Source organism: Pogona vitticeps, chromosome 2 (assembly GCF_051106095.1).
Source record: "Pogona vitticeps strain Pit_001003342236 chromosome 2, PviZW2.1, whole genome shotgun sequence".
NCBI classification, from domain to species: Eukaryota; Metazoa; Chordata; class Lepidosauria; order Squamata; family Agamidae; genus Pogona; species Pogona vitticeps.
In genome coordinates this window covers 21,201,351-21,222,160 of record NC_135784.1, presented here as the reverse complement: position 1 = coordinate 21,222,160, position 20,810 = coordinate 21,201,351, and the positions used below count along the sequence as shown (strand labels likewise).

The window sequence follows — 20,810 nt, the reverse complement described above, 5'->3', positions numbered from 1 at the left end:
GAAGGAAGCTTAGTAGAGGCTGAAGTCAGAGCAATGGGGAGAAGCAGCTTCATGTGTCTCCCGATCCTCTTCTGCAGGAGGAAGGACATTTATTTCTCCAGTTTTGTTGCTGCATTATTGGTTTTCTGCCATCTGTTTTTATAGTGAGGTGCGAATTGGTTTTTGTATTTTTTTTTCTTTTCTTTTTCGTGTTGTGTCTGCTGTAAACCACACAGAGTGGCACCTCAGCACTAATGAGAGTGGTATGCGAGTTAAACAACTCACCCAAGGGAGCCTGACCTATGGAGAATAAAATACAGTAGAGTTGCTTATCTGCAGGGGATCGGCTCCATGCAATGGATGCCAAAAAAAAAACCACCAACACCACAAATATGCAAACCCTATTTGGTCTCTAGTTCCCTCTAGTGGCCAATTCTGGTAATACACCTTGGAAATGTGCATTTCTGGGTGTGAGTTTTTAAAAAAATTAATATTTTCAAACAGTGGGTAACTGAAACCATGGGTACTGATCCCGTGGATATAGCAGTCCTACTGTACGTGCTTCACACAGAACCCCGCCTTGCCCTCCTCAGTGAGGGACAGCGTGAAGAGAAGCTGCTGGAGTCCAGAGAAAAGGAGCTAAATGGACTCCTTGCAAAGGGGGACGCCTGGTGTTTTCCCTTCCAAGACGAAGACCTCGGCGTCTCTATTCACCATTCTGAAAAACTGTCATTGAGGGATGGGTGGAGAAAGCCAGCTGGTTCCCCAGCAGGAAAGTCCTGGAAGACACAAAAAGCTGTGGGACCAGCCCTGCTGTTGAGCAGAGTGGGGTGGCCCTCCTAGCAGCAATACAGCAGGACTAGCAGTCTGTCTGCAGGATGCTGCCCCTCCTTGTATTGCCTTCACTTCCTTTCTCAGCCTCCTAAGCTTTTGTTTTGCTACCATGCCCCGTGTTGTGTGCTCGCATTTCTCTTTCACCGCCTCATTGCTGCTGGTGCCAGCCTCCCCTGCTGCTCAAAGATGTCTGGGGATGAAACTACTTTCTACCTGTTGTTTTACAGTAGGACCCGTGTTTCCTTGGGGGATCGGTTCTCGATACTGAAAAATGCAGAACACCATTTTAATAGAACTCTCTATATAGCATGGTCTTTGGCTCCCTCTAGTGGCCAGTTCCGGTAATGACCGCATGGAAATCTATTTCACTAGCAAATGCTGTACATAGCATGGTCTCTGGTTCCCTCTAGTGGCCAGTTCTGGTAATTGTGTGTGTGTGTTTAGTCGTTTAGTCGTGTCCGACTCTTCGTGACCCCATGGACCAGAGCACGCCAGGCCCTCCTGTCTTCTACTGCCTCCCGGAGTTGTGTCAGGTTCATGTTGGTTGCTTCGCAGACACTGTCCAGCCATCTCATCCTCGGTCGTCCCCTTCTCCTCTTGCCATCACACCTTCCTAACATCAAGGTTTTTTCCAAGGACTCTTTTCTTCTCATGAGATGGCCAAAGTACTGGAGCCTCAGCTTCAGGATCTGTCCTTCAAGTGAGCATTCAGGATTGATTTCCTTTAGAACTGATAGGTTTGTTCTCCTTGCAGTCCAGGGGATTCTCAAGAGCCTCCTCCAGCACCACAATTCAAAGGCATCAATTCTTCGGCGGTCTGCTTTCTTTATGGTCCAGCTCTCACTTCCATACATGACGACAGGAAAAACCATAGCTTTGACTATTCGGACTTTTGTTGGCAAGGTGATGTCTCTGCTTTTCAAGATGCTGTCCAGATTTGTCATCGCTTTCCTCCCAAGAAGAAGGCGCCTTTTAATTTCAGGGCTGCTGTCTCCATCTGCAGTGATCATGGAGCCCAGGAAGATAAAATTTGACACTGCCTCCATATCTTCCCCTTCTATTTCCCAGGAGGTGATGGGACCAGTGGCCATGATCTTAGTTTTTTTGATGTTGAGTTTCAGACCGTTTTTTGCACTCTCCTCTTTCTGGTAATGACCACATGGAAATCTATTTCGCTAGCAAATGCTGTACATAGCATGGTCTCTGGCTCCTTCTAGTGGCCAGTTCTGGTATATATCTCAACATTTTTCTTTTAATATTTGTAATATTTTTTCAGACTGTGGATAAGTGACTCAGTGGATACTGATCCCATGGATAAGGAGGTTCTACTGTATTTCTGTGATTCTCAGGGGCCACTGTTCACATTAGATGGCTGTGATGGGGAAGGTTGAGGGATGGGAGTGCAGTGGAGCCAGGACTTACAAAGGTCACAGTCATGGGACTTTCTAAGCAGCAGGGATGTGACATCATTCATCACTTTGCTTAGGCCTTTCTGCACTCTGACATTCTCACAGTAGCTAAAAGCTAATTGGATTTCTCTCAGGAACATAAGATTATGGTAAGCTGCCCCTGTTGCTATGTACTGTATTTGAAGGTGATTTGAATTTAAATGAGCAGTCAAGAGCCATTAGGTTTACAAAATTCATGTTCCTCATTTGTTGGTACGAACCAGTCCAATTGTCTGTATTTTGGGACTTGTTTTGCTGGGGTGGGGGCTACAGAGACTGTCATCATGAACATGTACTTTTTTCAGTTTACCTCTCCATCACTGGGGAATGGTCAGGTTTTCTACATCATGCATCAGTGTGGGGGCACCGATAACCCCTCTCCCTTTGCAAAATGCCCACCGTCAATAGGAAACGGGAACTGACAGTTCATATGAGTGGAGCCGTTTGGGATGAGATTTTTGGTTACAAGTGTGAAACAACCACCAAGTCACAATCCTAGAAGTTGGTAGCTGTAAATATGCCCAAGAGAAGGAATGGCTGATTTCAAAGTACTACTCTGATTTTCGTTCTTGTAATTGAGAAATTTTGGTGAAGGGAAGCTGGAATAATTTGAATGCTTTAAAAATAAAAGTTTCATATATTCTGCTGAAATTGTCATGGTAACACAAAAATAAGCCTCAGTTAAGTTAAACCCTGCCCTCCACCATTGTGCAGCAACCAGAAGAAGATGCCATGACTGTATTTGAACAAAGATTGTGGTACATGAAAAAATTAAAACATCCCCTGAAAATAAACCCGAATGCAGTTTTTGGAGCAAAAATTAACATAAGACCCTGTCTTATTTTGGGGGGAACATGGTGGCAGGTTGTATCTCTTGGTATATCTGGAAATCAAGTATTTTGAATGTATTTTAACAGCAGGAGTGGTTTTGTGTATTCTGCTGAAACTGTTATGGTTTGAAGCCAAGAAAACAACAACACACCACTAAATTTGTAGCAAAGTCCCATTGACAGGAAGTCTTTTTATTTGTTGCTATGAGAAGTACTCCATATTCCACCAATAAGGGCAACAAGGATGATCAGGAGGCTGGAAATCAAGCCCTATGAGGGGAAAATGAAAGATTTAGAAATGGGTTGGACCCGAAGGCCTTAGAGGCCCCTTCCAACTTCACTATCCTATGAATCTATGACTTATGGTCTTTCAATCCCAACCACTGTTACTTTCCCTTCAAACCAAGAGCTCTTTCTGTCATATGCACACCAGATACCAGTTTTTCCCTTTTTAATTTCCATCCCCCTTTTAAAACAAATTTGACCAGAGATGGGGAAGGTTGCTGATGACATTAATTGCAGTACTGTCGTTCCAAAAAAAAAAAAAAGCAATTTCTGTCCCTTTTGCCTTTTCGGTCTTCAACCTCCAGCCCTGAATTTAGGCTTCTCGATTTAAATTAAATCTAAATCAAATCCAGTTAAATGTAGACATGCCTTTTAATTAGGTGTCCCTCCAACTATTTCCACCAGTCGGGGTGTTTCAATGAATTCTACGCCTTAAGGAATGTTTCTCTTTCCCTTCCATAAAGTATTATTAATATTTCTTGCTAAAGGGCCTCCTGGTGCGACAGATGGAGAGACCATAGAGCGTCTACGTGACGCTGCCAGATCGCCTTCTGCGAGGAAGCGATCTGGGCACACGGAGTCGGGTCAATTCTATGGTTCCTTGCCCTCTGATGACGGCTCCTAGAGCGTCCTCCCGGAAGTGGGGGAGATGCTGGGCAAACACAAGGAGCTTTTCCCATTGAGAAGTGCTGGGAGGTGAGCGGGCATAAAAAGGGGGTGACCAGCCGTGCCCAAAGCGAGGTCTCCCCCATTGAGAGGGATGGGCGGAAGACGGAGGTTATGCGATGATTTTGGGGTGCCTGCTACGGGTCTTTCAGACTGGCTGCAGGGGACTGGGTGGGTGATGGGAGTCACAAAAGGGACTCCAAATTTGGAAGCTAGGGGATGAAAGGGCGCTCGTAGCTCGGGGCAGTTACTTGTAACGAGTAATTCGTTGCCGTTACAGTCCAGAAATTACTTCCCCCCCCCAATAGTTTGTTCCCCAAGATGTTTTCTTTTGTTGGAAAATATTTATTTGGATATTTGTAAATTGTATCATCACGATAAGAGGAGACCCCCAAAGTACCTTGCAATAAAAATTAAATTAAAAAGAAATACAGTGGTGCCTCGCTAGACAGTTACCCCGCATGACAGTTTTTTCGCTAGACATTGACTTTTTGCGATCGCTATAGTGATTCGCAAAACAGTGATTCCTATGGGGGAATTTATCTGGACAACGTTTGGTTCCTGCTTCACAAACCGATTTTCGCTAGATGACGATTTGCTTTTCGCTAGACAATGATTTCGCTAGACAGCGATTTCAGTGGAAGGGATTATCATCGTCTAGCGAGGCACCACTGTAAGTAGCATTTTATATACAGAAAGAGGAAGTTGCCATATGATGATTCTAAGCATTGTGGCATCTGAATCAATCTTCTGAACGTTGGCTAGAGTTGCCATCATCCTCAGGGAGCATGGATGTAAGGGGCTACCTCGTTGATCAAAATCAATGATGTTTATTACTACATTGATTTAGTGGCAGTTCTGCTTGATTTCAGGTAGGCTTTTCCCTAGCTGTACCTACAGGCCTCAGGGATTCAACCTGTGCTGAAAACTGTGTGGAAACCCTATTCTTTACCACAGAGCTGCAGTGGTTCTTTTAAATATCCTTCCATCTTCCAACCCATACCAAATTTGAACTAGCACAGCTGGTGGTAAGTAGTCCCCTCCTCCACACCATTACATATCATTTTTCACCACGTTCCTCTGCAGAAGCTAATGGGAGATAAAGTCAAATAACTTTCAAGTCAAATAGCTTTCAAGAATACATCAAATAACTTTCACGAGACTTATAGAGCAGTGGTTCCCAACCTTGGGTCCCCAGATGTTCTTGGCCTTGAATTCCCAGAAACCTTCACCACTAGCTGTGCTGGCTAGGATTTCTGAGAGTTGTAGTCCAAGAACATCTGGAGACCCAAAGTTAGGAACCACTGATATGGGGGGTAATAGCTACCCATTCCTGTTTTCTTCTGGTGTGATAGGGCAGTGGTGCCAGAGCCAGTACAGTGTAACGGACAGAGTGTTAGTGTAATATTCAGAAAGCGTAGGTTCAAATCTCTGCTCATCCAAGGAAACTCATGGGGAAGGGGAGTTGACAAATCATAAGCCACTCCTTGAACATCTCACATAGCTCAAAAAACTCCATTCATCGTTTAGTCGTGTCCGTCTCTTTGTGACCCCATGGACCAGAGCACGCCAGGCCCTCCTATCCTCCACTGCCTTCCGGAGTTGGGTCAACCTCCCCATTAGGGTACCATAAATTGGAAGCAGCTTGGTGGCATGTAAAACAACACACACCCGTGTCCACACTGCCATGAGGACCCTCAATCCCATCAGATTTTGGAAGCTAAGCAAAATAGGAGCCTACCAGGGAACGCTAGGGTTTTCTCCTTTTGCTGTTTTCCCTATCCCATTTTTTTCTTTTTCACTCAGGGGTGAGCTTCCTTTTCGTCTCAAGAATCCCTCACCTGAGCTTCTGCTGCTGAGGAACTCTTGTCATCCTTGCTGACTCTTCCTATAGCAATGCAAGAACACCTGTGGAAGAGGGAGGGACTGGTGTTTTTTCCCTCTCCTCCATAATTCTAGCAAGATTTTAAAGAATTGAGAGCAAAGGATCATCTATCATTCAGAAAGGTCATCTCTTCTTCCTCAGTGTAGACTTTTTTTTTCTCACGTCTTTTTGCTTTCAGGAAATCTTAAGATGATTTAGCTCTCTTTTTTAAAATGCAATTAGAAAGAATAAAACGAGACTTGTGTCAGGAGAAAAGGAGCACCGATGTGCCAAACTGGAACCCAAGAGAGGACCAGTTAAGAGCGGCAAAAGCCACCAGTACAGTTCAGCCTGACAACATGGAAGGGCGATTCAGACAGGGAAGACTGCAAGAGGGTGAAAGGGCTCCATGCGAGGGTTTAATGCATCAGTGGGAAGACCAGTGGCAGGAATTCCTGAAGACTATGCAGCCTGTGAATGCAGGAGAGACAGACCTTGTGATGCTGGAGGCAGTGCCGTGGGATGATACCAAAGCCTTTCTGGCCTCGTTTGAGCAAGTGGCCAACGCCTGCCGGTGGCCTGTAGGAGAGTGGGTGGCCCGGCTCCTGCCAGCACTGAGTGGAGAAATGGAAGAGGCCTTTCGAAGCCTGGACACCCAAGACAAAGAGGATTATGGGAAAGTGAAGACCATGATCTTGAGAAAGGATGCCCTGAGGATGGAGAAGCAGCGCCAGCACTTCAGGGACTTCTCCTGCCAGGAGGTGGAAGACCCCCGGAGGCTTCACAGCCACCTCCAGGAGCTTTGCCACCGGTGGCTGAGGCCGGAGAGACGCAGCAAGGAGCAGATCCTGGAGCTGCTGATCCTGGAGCAGTTCCTGGCCAGCCTTCCCCCGGACCTCCGGGGCTGGATCCGGGCAGGAGGGCCAGGCACGTGTTCCCAGGCCGTGGCCCTGGTGGACGACTTCCTCGTGAGCCAGCAACAGAAACAGAAAGGGAAGTGGGAGGTAACGCTCTAATAATTAGTTTTCAGAGTCACAAAGAGGTCATAGGAGATGAATTAGGTTGTCTAAGATATTTGATTAAAAATTGATAGATTCATATCAGTTGACAAGACAGAAATTATCCTGACCCATCAGCTGTACCCTCCTCTCATTAAACATTTTTGAGTGCTTGAGATGCTCCAACTGAAGAGAATTCCACCCTTGCAAAATTTACCACACACAAATTTAACTTTTCTTTATTGGTCCTATTGGTGGTTGTTATTCCTGTTTATTATTATTATTATTATTATTATTATTATTATTATTATTATTATTATTATTATTATTATTATTATTATTATTATTATTATTATTATTATCATTATCATTATCATTATCATTATCATTATCATTATCATTATCATTATCATTATATAATAATAATAATAATAATAATAATAATAATAATAATAATAATAATAATAATAATAATAATAATAATAATAATAATAATAATAATAACTGTTTTATTTATAATCATATTTTGCCTTAATACAGAAGTCTGAAGACAGATATATTCCTAATTTTCTACACAACCCATTTTACCATGTTCCTTTCCAAATTCACCATTATGATGAACAATGATCAATAAATGGTCATTCAGAGAATTATAGAATAATAGAATTGGGAGGAGCCTATAAGGCCATTGAGTCCAACCCCCTTCTCATTTCAGGAATCCAAATAAAAGCAGACCTGAGAGATGGTTATCCAATTTTCTCTTGAATGCCTCCAGCATTGGAGCGCTCACCACCTCCTTAAGTAATTGTTTCCATTGATCATCCTTGTTGCTCTTCTCTAAACTTGCTCCAATTTGTTGGCATTGATGGTAGCTGTGCCATAGCTGTATGCGCATAATACCGCAATTTGTTCATATTAATTCTGTAACAATTTTTGGTATTCCACACCCTGTACTTTTAAATGTAAAGGTACCATGCTATATTTTGGTTGAGTCTTTGGCCCTTTCAAGCTATTTGCAATAGGGACCTTTATAAATGAGATATTTTCCTAGCATAGGAGGGTACAAGAGATACAGTGGTGCCCTGCTAGACACTTACCCCACATGACGTCAAAATCGCTTAACGATGACATTTTTGCGATCGCAAAATGATGGTTCCTATGGGGGAAATCCACATTACATTGATTAGGAGCCTGCTTCGCGAACCGTTTGTTTGCTATACAATGATTTTTCCGGTTCCGCAAAATGGCTTCCCTCCCTTCGCAAAATGGCTGCTTTCCAAACCCCTGCTTTGGAAGACAGCGATTTTTAACAGCTGATCGGCGGTTCTCTATGGGCAATCTTCGCTGGACGATGAGGTATTTCCCCATTGGAACGCATTGACCAGTTTTCAGTGCATTCCAATGGTTTTTTTTTTCTGCTTGACAGCGATTTCGCTTAACAGAGATTTTTCTGGAATGGATTATTGTCACCAAGTGGGGCACCACTGTAGTTGGAACATTGCTTGGGAAGCTTTTGGTGATTAAACAAAGAGACAGGAAGATACAGTAAGACATCTGTATCTGTGGGATCATTATCCACAGTCTGAAAATATAAAAAATGTGAAAGAAAAAAATCCATAAAAAGAAAAAAATCCACATGTATCAATGCCAGTAGAGGGAGCAAGAGACTGTGAATACTGTATTTTTACGTTTATAACATGTCCCTGTTTATAAGACACCCCCCTTTGCTAACCCCAAAATTAAGAAAAAAGTAGCTTTGAGTATTCAGCCTCTGGGCTCAGAACGCTCTGACATGATGAGTCCCTGTTGAATCTGAGCCCACAGGCTCCACCTCCAATGAGTTCTGTTCCAATTGGTTTGATTAGCATCAGCTGACGTTAGTTCCATAAGGCTCGTGATTGGAGGAAGATAAGCCTTGTGATTGTGGGAAGCTAAGCCTCATGACTGCAGGAAGCCTGTTTACAGAAGCAAGATATGTGCCTTTTTGTTCTCTCCTCAGCCATCTCAGCTTACTTATGTATAAAAGATGCCCCTCGATTTGTAGTGTAAAAGTAGTGTCTTATACACGGAAAAATACAGGACCTGTTAGTGAAGAGTGTGTGTGTTTAGTCGTTTAGTCGTGTCCGACTCTTCGTGACCCCATGGACCAGAGCACGCCAGGCCCTCCTGTCTTCTACTGCCTCCCGGAGTTGTGTCAGGTTCATGTTGGTTGCTTCGCAGACACTGTCCAGCCATCTCATCCTCGGTCGTCCCCTTCTCCTCTTGCCATCACACTTTCCCAACATCAGGGTCTTTTCCAGGGAGTCTTTTCTTCTCATGAGATGGCCAAAGTACTGGAGCCTCAGCTTCAGGATCTGTCCTTCCAGTGAGCATTCAGGGTTGATTTCCTTTAGAACTGATAGGTTTGTTCTCCTTGCAGTCCAGGGGATTCTCAAGAGCCTCCTCCAGCACCACAATTCAAAGGCATCAATTCTTCGGCGGTCTGCTTTCTTTATGGTCCAGCTCTCACTTCCATACATCACGACAGGAAAAACCATAGCTTTGACTATTCGGACTTTTGTTGGCAAGGTGATGTCTCTGCTTTTCAAGATGCTGTCCAGATTTGTCATCGCTTTCCTCCCAAGAAGAAGGCGCCTTTTAATTTCAGGGCTGCTGTCTCCATCTGCAGTGAGCATGGAGCCCAGGAAGATAAAATTTGACACTGCCTCCATATCTTCCCCTTCTATTTCCCAGGAGGTGATGGGACCAGTGGCCATGATCTTAGTTTTTTTTGATGTTGAGTTTCAGACCGTTTTTTGCACTCTCCTCTTTCACTCTCATTACAAGGTTCTTTAATTCCTCCTCACTTTCTGCCATCAGAGTGGTATCATCTGCATATCGGAGGTTGTTGATATTTCTTCCGGCAATCTTAATTCCGGCTTGGGTTTCTTCCAGTCCAGCCTTCCGCATGATGTATTCTGCATATAAGTTAAATAAGCTGGGGGACAATATACAGCCTTGCCGTACTCCTTTCCCATTTTTGAATCACTCAGTTGTTCCATGACCAGTTCTAACTGTTGCTTCCTGTCCCACATATAGGTTTCTCAGGAGACAGATAAAGTGGTCAGGCACTCCCATTTCTTTAAGAACTTGCCATAGTTTGCTGTGGTCCACACAGTCAAAGGCTTTCGCATAGTCAATGAAGCAGAAGTAGATATTTTTCTGGAACTCTCTGGCTTTCTCCATAATCCAGCGCAAGTTAGCAATTTGGTCTCGAGTTCCTCTGCCTCTTCGGAATCCAGCTTGTACTTCTGGGAGTTCTCGGTCCACATACTGCTGAAGCCTACCTTGGAGGATTTTGAGCATAACCTTGCTAGCGTGCGAAATGAGTGCAATTGTACGGTAGTTGGAGCATTCTTTGGCACTGCCTTTCTTTGGGATTGGGATGTAGACTGATCTTTTCCAATCCTCTGGCCACTGTTGAGTTTTCCAAACTTGCTGGCATATTGAATGTAGCACCTTAACAGCATCATCTTTCAAGATTTTAAATAGTTCAACTGGAATGCCATCACCTCCACTGGCCTTGTTGTTAGCCAGGCTTTCTAAGGCCCACTTGACTTCGCTCTCCAGGATGTCTGGCTCAAGGTCAGCAACTACATTGTCTGGGTTGTCCGGGATATCCACATCTTTCTGATATAATTCCTCTGTGTATTCTTGCCACCTCTTCTTGACGTCTTCTGCTTCTGTTAGGTCCCTCCCATTTTTGTCTTTTATCATGTTCATCTTTGCGCAAAATGTTCCTCTAATATGTCCAATTTTCCTGAACAGATCTCTGGTCTTTCCTTTTCTGTTATCTTCCTCTATTTCTTTGCATTGTTCATTTAAGAAGGCCCTCTTGTCTCTCCTTGCTATTCTTTGGAAGTCTGAATTCAAGTTTCTGTAACTTTCCCTATCTCCCTTGCAGTTTGCTTCCCTTCTCCTCTCTGCTATTTCTAAGGCCTCGTTGGACAGCCACTTTGCTTTCTTGCATTTCCTTTTCTTTGGGATGGTTTTCGTTGCTGCCTCCTGGACAATGTTACGAGCCTCTATCCAAAGTTCTTCAGGCACTCTGTCCACCAAATCTAGTTCCTTAAATCTGTTCTTTACTTCCACTGTGTATTCATAAGGGATTTGGTTTAGATTATACCTGAGTGGCCCAGTGGTTTTTCCTAATCTCTTCAGTCTAAGCTTGAATTTTGCTATGAGAAGCTGATGATCAGAACCGCAGTCAGCTCCAGGTCTTGTTTTTGCTGACTGTATAGAGCTTCTCCATCTTTGGCTGCAGAGAATATAATCAATCTGATTTCGATATTACCCATCTGGTGATTTCCATGTATAGAGTCGCCTCTTGTGTTGTTGGAAAAGAGTGTTTGTGATGACCAGCTTATTCTCTTGACAAAACTCTATTAGCCTTTGTCCTGCTTCGTTCTGAACTCCAAGGCCAAACTTCCCTGTTGTTCCTTTTATCTCTTGGCTCCCTACTTTAGCATTCCAGTCCCCTAGAATGAGAAGAACATCTTTCTTTGGTGTCAGTTCTAGAAGGTGTTGTAAATCTTCATAGAATTGTTCAATTTCAGTCTCCTCAGCAATGCTGGTTGGTGCATAAACTTGGATTATTGTGATGTTGAATGGTCTGCCTTGGATTCGTATTGACATCATTCTATCATTTTTGAGATTGTATCCCATTACAGCTTTTCCCACTCTTTTGTTGACTATGAGGGCTACTCCATTCCTTCTACGGGATTCTAGTCCACAATAGTAGATATGATAATCATCTGAGCTGAATTCACCCATTCCTGTCCATTTTAGTTCACTGATGCCCAGGATGTCGATGTTTATTCTTGCCATCTCCTGTTTGACCACCTCCAGCTTCCCAATGTTCATAGATCTTACATTCCAGGTTCCTATGCAGTATTTTTCTTTGCAGCATTGGATTTTCCTTTCACTTCCAGGCACGTCCACAGCTGAGCGTCCTTTCGGCTTTGGCCCAACCACTTCATTAGCTCTGGAGCTACTTGTACTTGTCCTCCGCTCTTCCTCAGTAGCATGTTGGACGCCTTCCGACCTGAGGGGCCCATCTTCCAGCGTCATATCTTTTAGCCTTTTGTTTCTGATCATGGGGCGTTCTTGGCAAAGATACTGGAGTGGCTTGCCATTTCCTACTCCAGGTGGATTGCGTTTAGTCGGAACTCTCCACTATGACCTGTCCGTCTTGGGTGTCCCTACACGGCATAGCCCATAGTTTCTCTGAGTTACTCAAGCCCCTTCGCCACGACAAGGCAGCAATCCATGAAGAAGAAGAGTACATAGCATGATCTCTGGCATCCTCTAGTGGCCAGCTCCAATAATGCATGTAAATTTTTCCCCTGTTTCCCCCTCCCTCCTTTACCATATATATAGCACAATATAACCACACCTACAGTTGTGCCCATACAAGAGCCTCCTCCAGCCACGTTCCTCCTGTTTCTTTACTTCTCCTTTACACTTCAGAGGCCACTGAAAGAGGAGTGTTTGGATTTCCTGGAAGCAGAAGGAAAGCCCTCGAACCCTGCAAAAGGACAGATCTGCAAAGAAGTGGAACCCAATGGTGACGTGGGGATTCGTGTGTCAGGTAAGGATTCATTCGTCTGTCGAGTGTTCTGCTTCATTTGCATCGACGGGCTGCAGAATATCAGACCAGGTGGAGAGTAAAGCCAAGGCACCTCCATCAGTCTGTTGGCAGAAGAGATTTGGGGAAACACAGAGGGCCATACAGGGCATCAGACCAGCTAGATGTCTGACTTCCGCTCCACTACGGAAGACAAGGCTTGGCTTCTATTTTTCATGGAAATCGAACTCCATAACCTCTGTAATTTTAGGTGGTACCATTGAAATATTTAGATTGGTCCCTTAAAATAACATATGAATGGTTTTTAAAAGAAGTTGCACCTGTTGCTAAAGTTTGTTTGCTCCCTTTTAAAATTTGGACGCTTTGTTTCGATATTCTGCGTTGAACGGGTGAAGAGCTTCCCTTTCTGAAATCTTCTTTCTGACTTTTTCAGGCAGTGCAATGAAGTACCCAAGCCAATCCAGTTCGTTCCTTTCTCCTAAAGGACAGGAGATGGTCCAAACTGGTGTGAAAGAGGTACATCACATGGTGGTGATTCAATTTTGTTATGAGCAGGATCTAGGGGCCCCAGACATATGCACCAGTGTGGCTGCCCCCATAGATGTTAGGTTGAGACATATCCTCCTGCCACCTAGACAGGATCAGTACAGATCAATGTTTTATATTTTTCATTTGTGACCAGCTGATGCTTGACTACCTTTCTAAGAGTCCTGTGGACCTTTATAGAGCTCTAGGAAAAATCAGGTGCCTGTGTTTGTCACACCTGGCATTTAGTGCTGGTTCTAACCTGTAAAGCCCTAAACGGCTTGGGTCCAAGCGATCTCAAGGACTGTGTCACTCATTATAAGCCTGCTCAGATGTGAAGATCATCAGGGGAGAACTTTCTCTCAGTTTTGTCACCTTCACAGGTGCTTTTGGTGGAGATACGGGAGAAAGTCTTCTCTGTTGCTGCTCCCAGACTCTGGAACTCCCTCCCACTGGAGGCCAGGCTGACTCCATCTTTGCTGTCCTTCCACAAGCAGATCAAGACCTTTCTCATCAGTCAAGTTTTCCTTCAGTGGCTGACTGCCCGAGGGGGATTTTTAAATGGATGGTTGTGCCTTACTGCTTAGAAACGTGTTTTAGCATTGCTTTTATTTACCATTTCTTAGAGTGGTGTTTGCTTGATCCATTTTAGTATTTATTTACTTACTGTCTGTAGCTTTAAATATTATCTTTTAATGATGTAACATGCCTTGGGTCCTTTTTTAAATGGGAAAGGCAGGTTAAAAATATACTAAATAAGTAAATAAATAAATAATCAGTCAGTCAATCAATCTGTCTATCTGTGAAAGGCTAATTCCAGGGATAAATGCCAGCTGTGATGAATACGTACAGGGTTCTGTTTTTTCCTAGAAGTCTATAAATGTCTATAGGGCTTTTAAGAAGGTGCTTAAGCATCAGCCTTGCTGACCTGACACCCAGTTGTTCATTCAGATCACGACTCACAGTCTGCATTCAGGCCCAAGGCTGGTCCTGATCAGGCACACTTGAACCCCACTTCTTGAGGGAAAGAAATTGAAGATCTGGAGGAAGTAACGTGTTTTTCTGACGCTGGAAGCATCCCAGCACAGCAGATTTAGCCTTGAGGAGGGAGCTTCAGTGGATGCCCCCTTACTTCCTGTTTTGATTTTTCCTCATATTTTTACCACTTTCCTCTCTTCCTCCTTTTCTCCTCCCCTTCCTTTCCCCCCTTTTTTAAATTTGTAAACCTCCCAGAGTAGCATGCCCGCTAGAGGAGAGAGATGAAATAATAAACTATTTAAAATAAATAAATAAATAATATTTAAGTAAATAAGTAATAACACTGCAGTGCTAGATGGGGTTCTCTGGATCATGGCGTCTGGCCCCTCTCAAGGAGGCACGTGTGGGGAATTGAACTCCTAGCCTTTGGGTCCACAGCCAGATGCCTAAACTGCTGAGCTATCCAGTAGTTCTAAAGCAGTTGATATAAATCAAATAAAAAACTAAATCAATAACTTTTTCTTTTGGCGAACAACAGCATTCAATTGCTGGGTTTTTTTTTAGCTATTAAATTTTAACTAATAAAATTAAAAGCTCCCCCCCCCCCCACACTTTCTAGATCTTGTGTAGCTCTTAGGAAGAGAAAACCTAGCCCTGAGCGTCATCCAAGTCACTTACCTGACCTCATCCCAAAATACGAAGCCATGTGCTTTTTTTTAAAAAAAATCTTTTTCACCGTATATTTGTGGCAATCAATTAATTTGAGGGTGGGATTGGGTTAGTGTGGGATGTATCCCCTTTCTCCTGTAACCAAATCTGACAGAGAAAGGGTGGCTGTTTCTTTTTCTCCTCTTTGCAGGAACCAGTGGATCGCAAGGAAACGATCCCACCGGCGCAAAGAGACTGTCAGAGCCGGCCCCAGCCAAGTCAGCCGACCGTTGTCTGGAAGGTCTTGCAAGAGGCTTCAGGCAGCATGGACTTCTTGGGTAAGCGGCTCGGTTACTCCATTCCACTAAATCCAGGAAGGACTGGCCATTCATTAATGTGGAAAGAATTGAGAGACGGACATAGGTTTTTCTTTCAGATCCTAAATGCCTACCTCTGGAAAGAAACAAAGCATTTAAAAAAAGCAAAAAGCAAAGCATGCTGCTTATCTACCACCCCATGGCACTTAAAAGCACTCTCTGGGGGGGGATTACTATTTCATCACGCACCTTGCCCCCTTCCCCAGCAAGCTGGGTACTCAGTTTACTGATCTCAGAAGGATGGAAGGTTGAATGAACCTCAACCCAGCTACTTAGGATTGAACCCAGGTCATGAGTAGAGATGGCCGGCCTGGTGGCCACAGGTGGCCGGCCTGATTAACACCTGCTCCCAGACCCTACTGGACCATTTACTACGTGGTGTGCATGTCTGGCATCATCATCAGCTCCTCAATGGTGGCAGTAGCCCGGCTGCAGCCCTGCCTCCCTGCTCACCCGACCACTCCAGCAAGGGAGTGGAAGGACGGGTCTCCCTGTTCAGCTGCACAGTGGCCGGGTGAGCAGGGAGGCAGTACTGCAGCAGCTAGGCTACGGCCACCATTGAGGAGCTGATGAGGATGCCAGCCATGCACACCACGTAGTAAATGGTCCAGCGGGGTCTGGGGGTCAGGTGTTAATCTGGCCAGCTACCCGTGCCTACCAATACAAAGCCCCTCTCTCTAGTAATGAGCAGAGTTTTCCCTGCAGTGCTGCAGTTTAACCACTGTGCTGCGAGAGTTTCCAGTTCCTTCCACAGTGAGTGAATATAGGGTGGGGAAAGTGCTGGGAAAACCCAGAGGAAAGTGGCCATTATATGGACTGTCGCTGGTTGGGCAAGTGAACCTCAAGCCTTAAACCGTGTTTTCTAGGAAGGTCTCCCCTCCCTTTTGTCTCCTCAGTCCCTCATTTAAGACCCACCCTGTAGCTGCTGCTCCTGCCGCTTTCTGTGTACCAAAGTAGATGGATTGGCAGTTCTGCAAATCGGTCCTGGAGGATGGTAGAGGTTGGTACAATGCCTGCTGAGGCTGTGGAGGTCCTGATGTTTCTCCCCAATCAGTGATCTCCTTCTGTTGAACACCACAAAGCACCATAGATGCTTCTATACAGTCTGAGGAAGGGTGGGGTCTGTTCTCAGTCCTTCCAGAGTGCTTTACATTAGATGGGATTAGATTAGATTAGGCATCCTTCAGTCTCGAGAGACTATGGTAACATGCTCTGTATGGAGGACTTGAAACAGCGTCTAGTGTGGCTGAAGAGGCCAATTCGAGAGTGACCATCCCTTCCACACTGGAGACAAATCCAATGTGTACCCCATCTAGCTCCCTGATTTTGCTGCTTTCGTGACTGCCTCTTTGCCTCAGCCTGCTGGACAAGGGTCTCTTCACATTGGGAGAGGCCGTGATGCACCGCCTGCCTCCAGGCTGAACGGTCAGATGTCAGGGTTTCCCATCTGTTGAGGTCCATTCCTAAGGCCTTCAGATTCCCGCTTGCAGATATCCTTGTATCACAGCTGTGGTCTCCCTCGGGGGCAGCTTCCCTGCACTAATTCTCCATACAGGAGATCTTTTGGAATCCAACCATCAGCCATTCTCATGACATGCCCAAGCCAACGTAGACGTCGCTGTTTCAGTAATATATACATGCTAAAAATTCCAGTTCTATTTGGAACTCCCGAGTGCAGGGCATGTAGTAATGGGGTCAAGCTCCAGGAATCCAGAGTTAAGCTGAATGTCAGAAAAAAAAACTTCTTAATTGTTAGAGCAGTACAACAATGGAACCAAAAACTTCAGTAGATCTGTCAGATCTACTCTGGATTTGGAATCCTGCACTAAGCAGGGGTTTGGACTTGATGACCTTATAGCCCCCCTTCAACTCTATTATTCTGTGGTTCTAGCCCAGCGTTCTGCTTTCAGCAGTGGCCAGTCAGATGAGATCCGAGAAGCGGGGCTTCAAAGCAGGAGGTCTTCCCCTACTCCAGCTTCCAACCGATGGTCCTGAGATGTCTGAATATGTTCCTTCCATGGACCCTATATTGCTCATAGACATTAATCCTAGATGTCATTAAATCTTTTCTAACTTACAGCAACCTTATGAAATTATGACCGATCAAAGATTCTGTCCTTAACAACCCCCCTCTCTGGTCATGCCACTGAAAGGCCATGGCTTCCTTTATCAAGTCTGCCCATCTCACGTTGGGTCTTCCTCTTCCGGTTGGCTGGGCGTGACCTGTCTTGTCCAGCAAGTCTTGTCTTCTTGTGGTGTGCCCAGGGTACCAAAGTTTCTGTTTAGTCACTTTAGCTTCTACTGAGGGTTCAGACTTGATCTGATCTAAAACCGACCTGTTTGTCTTTCTGACTGTCCGTAAAGCTGCCCTCCAACATTTTTTTGGGACAAAGGAAGGTTATGAATAGACGGACTGAACGTATGGATAGAAATCCTCTTTCTGTCTTTGCAGGGGATGAAGCAGGAAGCCAGCTCAAGGTGGAGAATTCACAGTGGGGGGGACACCGGATCAGTGTACCAGAGGCCGATGCCTGGACCGTCCCGCCGAGAAGCCAAGGGAACGTGCTGAAGATGTGTGAGGAAGGATGTGAACCTCAAGAGGAACAAGGGAAACTGACCCTAAAGACAGAGGATGAATTTGACGAACCGCCGGGAGCTCTTACTTCTATAGTTAGCCAGTTAGCCAGTTCTGCAGCACATAAAAGGGAAGAAATGCTCTTTACGGTGCCAGGCAGAGAGGACCATGAACGTTGTCCCTTGTCGGTGGAGGCCTTCCCACAAAGTTCTTTCTCTAGTAAGCATCAGAGAATGATCGTGGGAGGGAATGAAGCTGGACTCTCTGAGCACGGGGTCAAGAGTCATTTGGATGGGCATCAGAGCCATCAAGTGGAAGAAACGCCTGAGAAATCTCTAGCGCATGGGAGGAGCTTTAGTTATACCCCACTGCAGAGCAATCAAGGAATTCAAAACGAAGGGAGGCCGTACGAGTGCTCTTTTTGTAGGAAGTGTTTCGGTCAGAGAGAACATTTGATGAACCACCGGCAGCTTCACACTGGAGAGAAACTGCACGAATGTCCCGAGTGTGGGAAGATCTTCACTTCTAGACAAGCCTTAAGGAGACATCAGGGAATTCATACCCTGGTCAAACCCTACAAATGTTCTCAGTGTGGGAAAAGCTTCAGTCAGAGGAGGAATCTGACCATTCATCAGAGGATTCATACTGGAGAGAAGCCGTACAAGTGTCCTGAATGTGGGAAAAGATTCAGCCGGACTCAATGTCTGAAAAACCACCAGAGGATTCATACTGGAGACAAACCACACCAATGTTCTCAATGCGGAAAGTGCTTCAATCAGAGAAGATATTTAAAGAACCATCAGAGGATTCATACAGGGTTGAAGCCGTACGAATGTCCTCAGTGTGGGAAATGTTTCAGCATGGTAGAGTATTTGAAGAACCATCAGAGGATTCATACTGGAGTGAAACCATACCAATGTTCGCATTGTGGGAAAAGCTACATTCAGAAAGTTGCCTTGATCAGTCATCAGAGAAGCCATTCTAGAGAGAAATCAAAAGATAGTCTTCATGTTGAAAATGCTTCAGTGATGGAAAACATTTGAAAAACTAAACAAAAATATTGTACTCTCCATATGCAGATTCTTGATATGAGAAAAACTTAAATCAAGGACTGATTGTCAAGAGAATCCACCGAGGAGATGAATGGTTCTGATCTCCCTCATGTGGGAGAATTTTGTCTCAGATTGATCCAAGACACATGGATCAAGTGTAGGGAGTTTTGTTTGGACAGATCAAGCACATAAACTTTAGAGAGAATTCCAGTCCTATTGTGGAGGGATCCTTTCCCACAAACTATGTTTTTGTCCGGGGGGGGGGGAGGGGAATGTACAGAGGCATGAATCTGATTAGCCTAGGCTGCTGAGAGGATACGATTGGACTGAACATCTAAGTAGCCACAGAGCAAATGGATATGAATGAATTGGACATTTTTGTGAATAATTCAAGCATCTTCACTCTGTGTGGGAAGCTTTTGAACGTAGGTTTAAGACACTCTTTTGAACGTAGGTTTAAGACACTCTTCCGATTGTATATTGTCAGGTGTGAAAGAACATAAATGTTTGGTCTTGCACCAGATTTGTGAGTTGGGTGGAGAGGTTATAATAGGGTCAAATCTCTGTAGCATTGAAGTTCTTTAGCCGACAGTATCGGCTTCAAATATAGCAAGCAGATCCTTTCTGCAGGGGGCGGGGGAAGGTCTCCTTGCTTTTATTTCTGAGTTTCCCATTGCTGTTCAGGAGCCACGATTTGGGAAGGTGGCCCAGCCAAGATGGGTTTCTACATCCTATGCCTCTCCATGGGGGAAGATTCGTTTGGCTGGCTTTGACCCCTTCCTTCTGTCAAAGGCCCATCTTCAGTTGCAAACAGGAACTCCCGATTTGGAAGTGGAACTGGGTAAGGCCTGCAGGCCACTGTCCTACCCCTTGATGGCTGTCCCTAAAAACAGGCCCAACAGAACGAGCAGTTGCATTGCCGCCTGTCCCCCTTACAGAGGAAGGATGTGTTGTATTCAAAACATTTCCTGTTTTAGAACGAAGATTTCTGGGAAGAAGGGAAGACAGAATGCTGTGAATGGGTTTGCTTTTTTTCCCAATCCATGCAAGTTTTGTATATTCTGCTGAAATTATGTTGATCTGAAACAAAACAGGAGACAGTACAGTACAATTGGGTCCCGGTGTCCTCCTCAACAGAAATGTTACCAGTGTTGTTGTTTGTTGTAACAGTCCAATCTCATAATTTCCTAAGAACATTGGTTTCCAAACGGTGCACTGGCACACTGCCAAACCCAGCCAGAGGGTCTGGGGAATTCTCCCCCGCCACTTCTCCTCCCCCCACTCAAAATATTGTATTGGGGAGCAGTGGCCAGTAAGTCAAGGGAGCCATGAGTCAAAAAGGTTTGGGACCCACTGCCTAAGAACTGCAGGTTGGAGACATATTGGGTTCAATACATTAACCATGAGTGGTCTGCAATAAGGATGCTAGCCTTATCCATTATATGGTTGCCAACTTCTCATTTGGCTCACAAATCTGGGTATTTAACAGCAGGTAGAACTGGAGGACTGGGGAAGTGAAGTAATCAAATAATGGAAATGGAAACTTTTTTGATCTACTCACTGTTGCAAATCAAAATACTGTACATATGCCATGAATCCCATAAATCTTAGGTTGAGATATTTCTTTATGCCTAAGCCATCCATTACCACAATAGTTCACATGGAAGCAGCTCTTACCAATGTTGACTTTCAAAGGTTTGTTTATCAGGGCTGATGTGAGGTTGGAGGAGGTAAAATGCTTCCACTTCGATTCGCTTTGTGTCTTGGTGGACTGTGCTACATCTGTCTGATGGTGGCTGCGGCTTGCATCTGCAGATGGTAGGCTGAAATCCTGTTGCTTGGCGTAGTAAGTCACACTAAAGTAGTCCCATTGAATTAGTGAGGGTCTGGTGAGTTAAGTCCTCCAAAAGTTCCTTGGATTCCGATGCTGTGACTTACATAAGAACAAAAGAGCCCAAGGGCCCATCTAAATCCAGCTCCCTGGATCTCACGGTGGCCCCACCAGATGCCTCTGGGAGCACAAGAGACAACTAGAGACCTGTCTCCTGATTCTCCTCCCCTGCATCTGGCCTTTTGAAGTACAGTAGTACCTCGGTTTATGAACGCCTCGGTTAGCGTAATTTTC

The 20,810-nt window shown here is 44.8% G+C and overlaps 1 protein-coding gene across 1 annotated transcript; it reads left to right on the top strand.

The window, feature by feature from the left end:
- The first annotated feature begins 1,975 nt into the window (after positions 1-1,975).
- On the top strand, positions 1,976-19,825 carry LOC110070484 (uncharacterized). Its single transcript, XM_020778167.3, has 6 exons — positions 1,976-4,072; positions 5,849-6,910; positions 12,413-12,533; positions 12,964-13,046; positions 14,893-15,019; positions 17,511-19,825. The coding sequence occupies exons 2-6, from the start codon at positions 6,140-6,142 to the stop codon at positions 18,674-18,676; spliced, it is 2,268 nt and encodes a 755-aa protein (XP_020633826.3). The 5' UTR covers positions 1,976-4,072; positions 5,849-6,139; the 3' UTR covers positions 18,677-19,825.
- Positions 19,826-20,810: the final 985 nt, after the last annotated feature.

Coding starts and splice junctions, on each gene's coding strand:
- LOC110070484 (XM_020778167.3), top strand. CDS start 6,140: ATGCAATTAGAAAGAATAAAACGAGACTTGTGTCAGGAGAAAAGGAGC. Junction 6,911..12,412: donor AACAGAAAGGGAAGTGGGAG/GTAACGCTCTAA, acceptor TTTACACTTCAG/AGGCCACTGAAAGAGGAGTG. Junction 13,047..14,892: donor TCCAAACTGGTGTGAAAGAG/GTACATCACATG, acceptor TCCTCTTTGCAG/GAACCAGTGGATCGCAAGGA.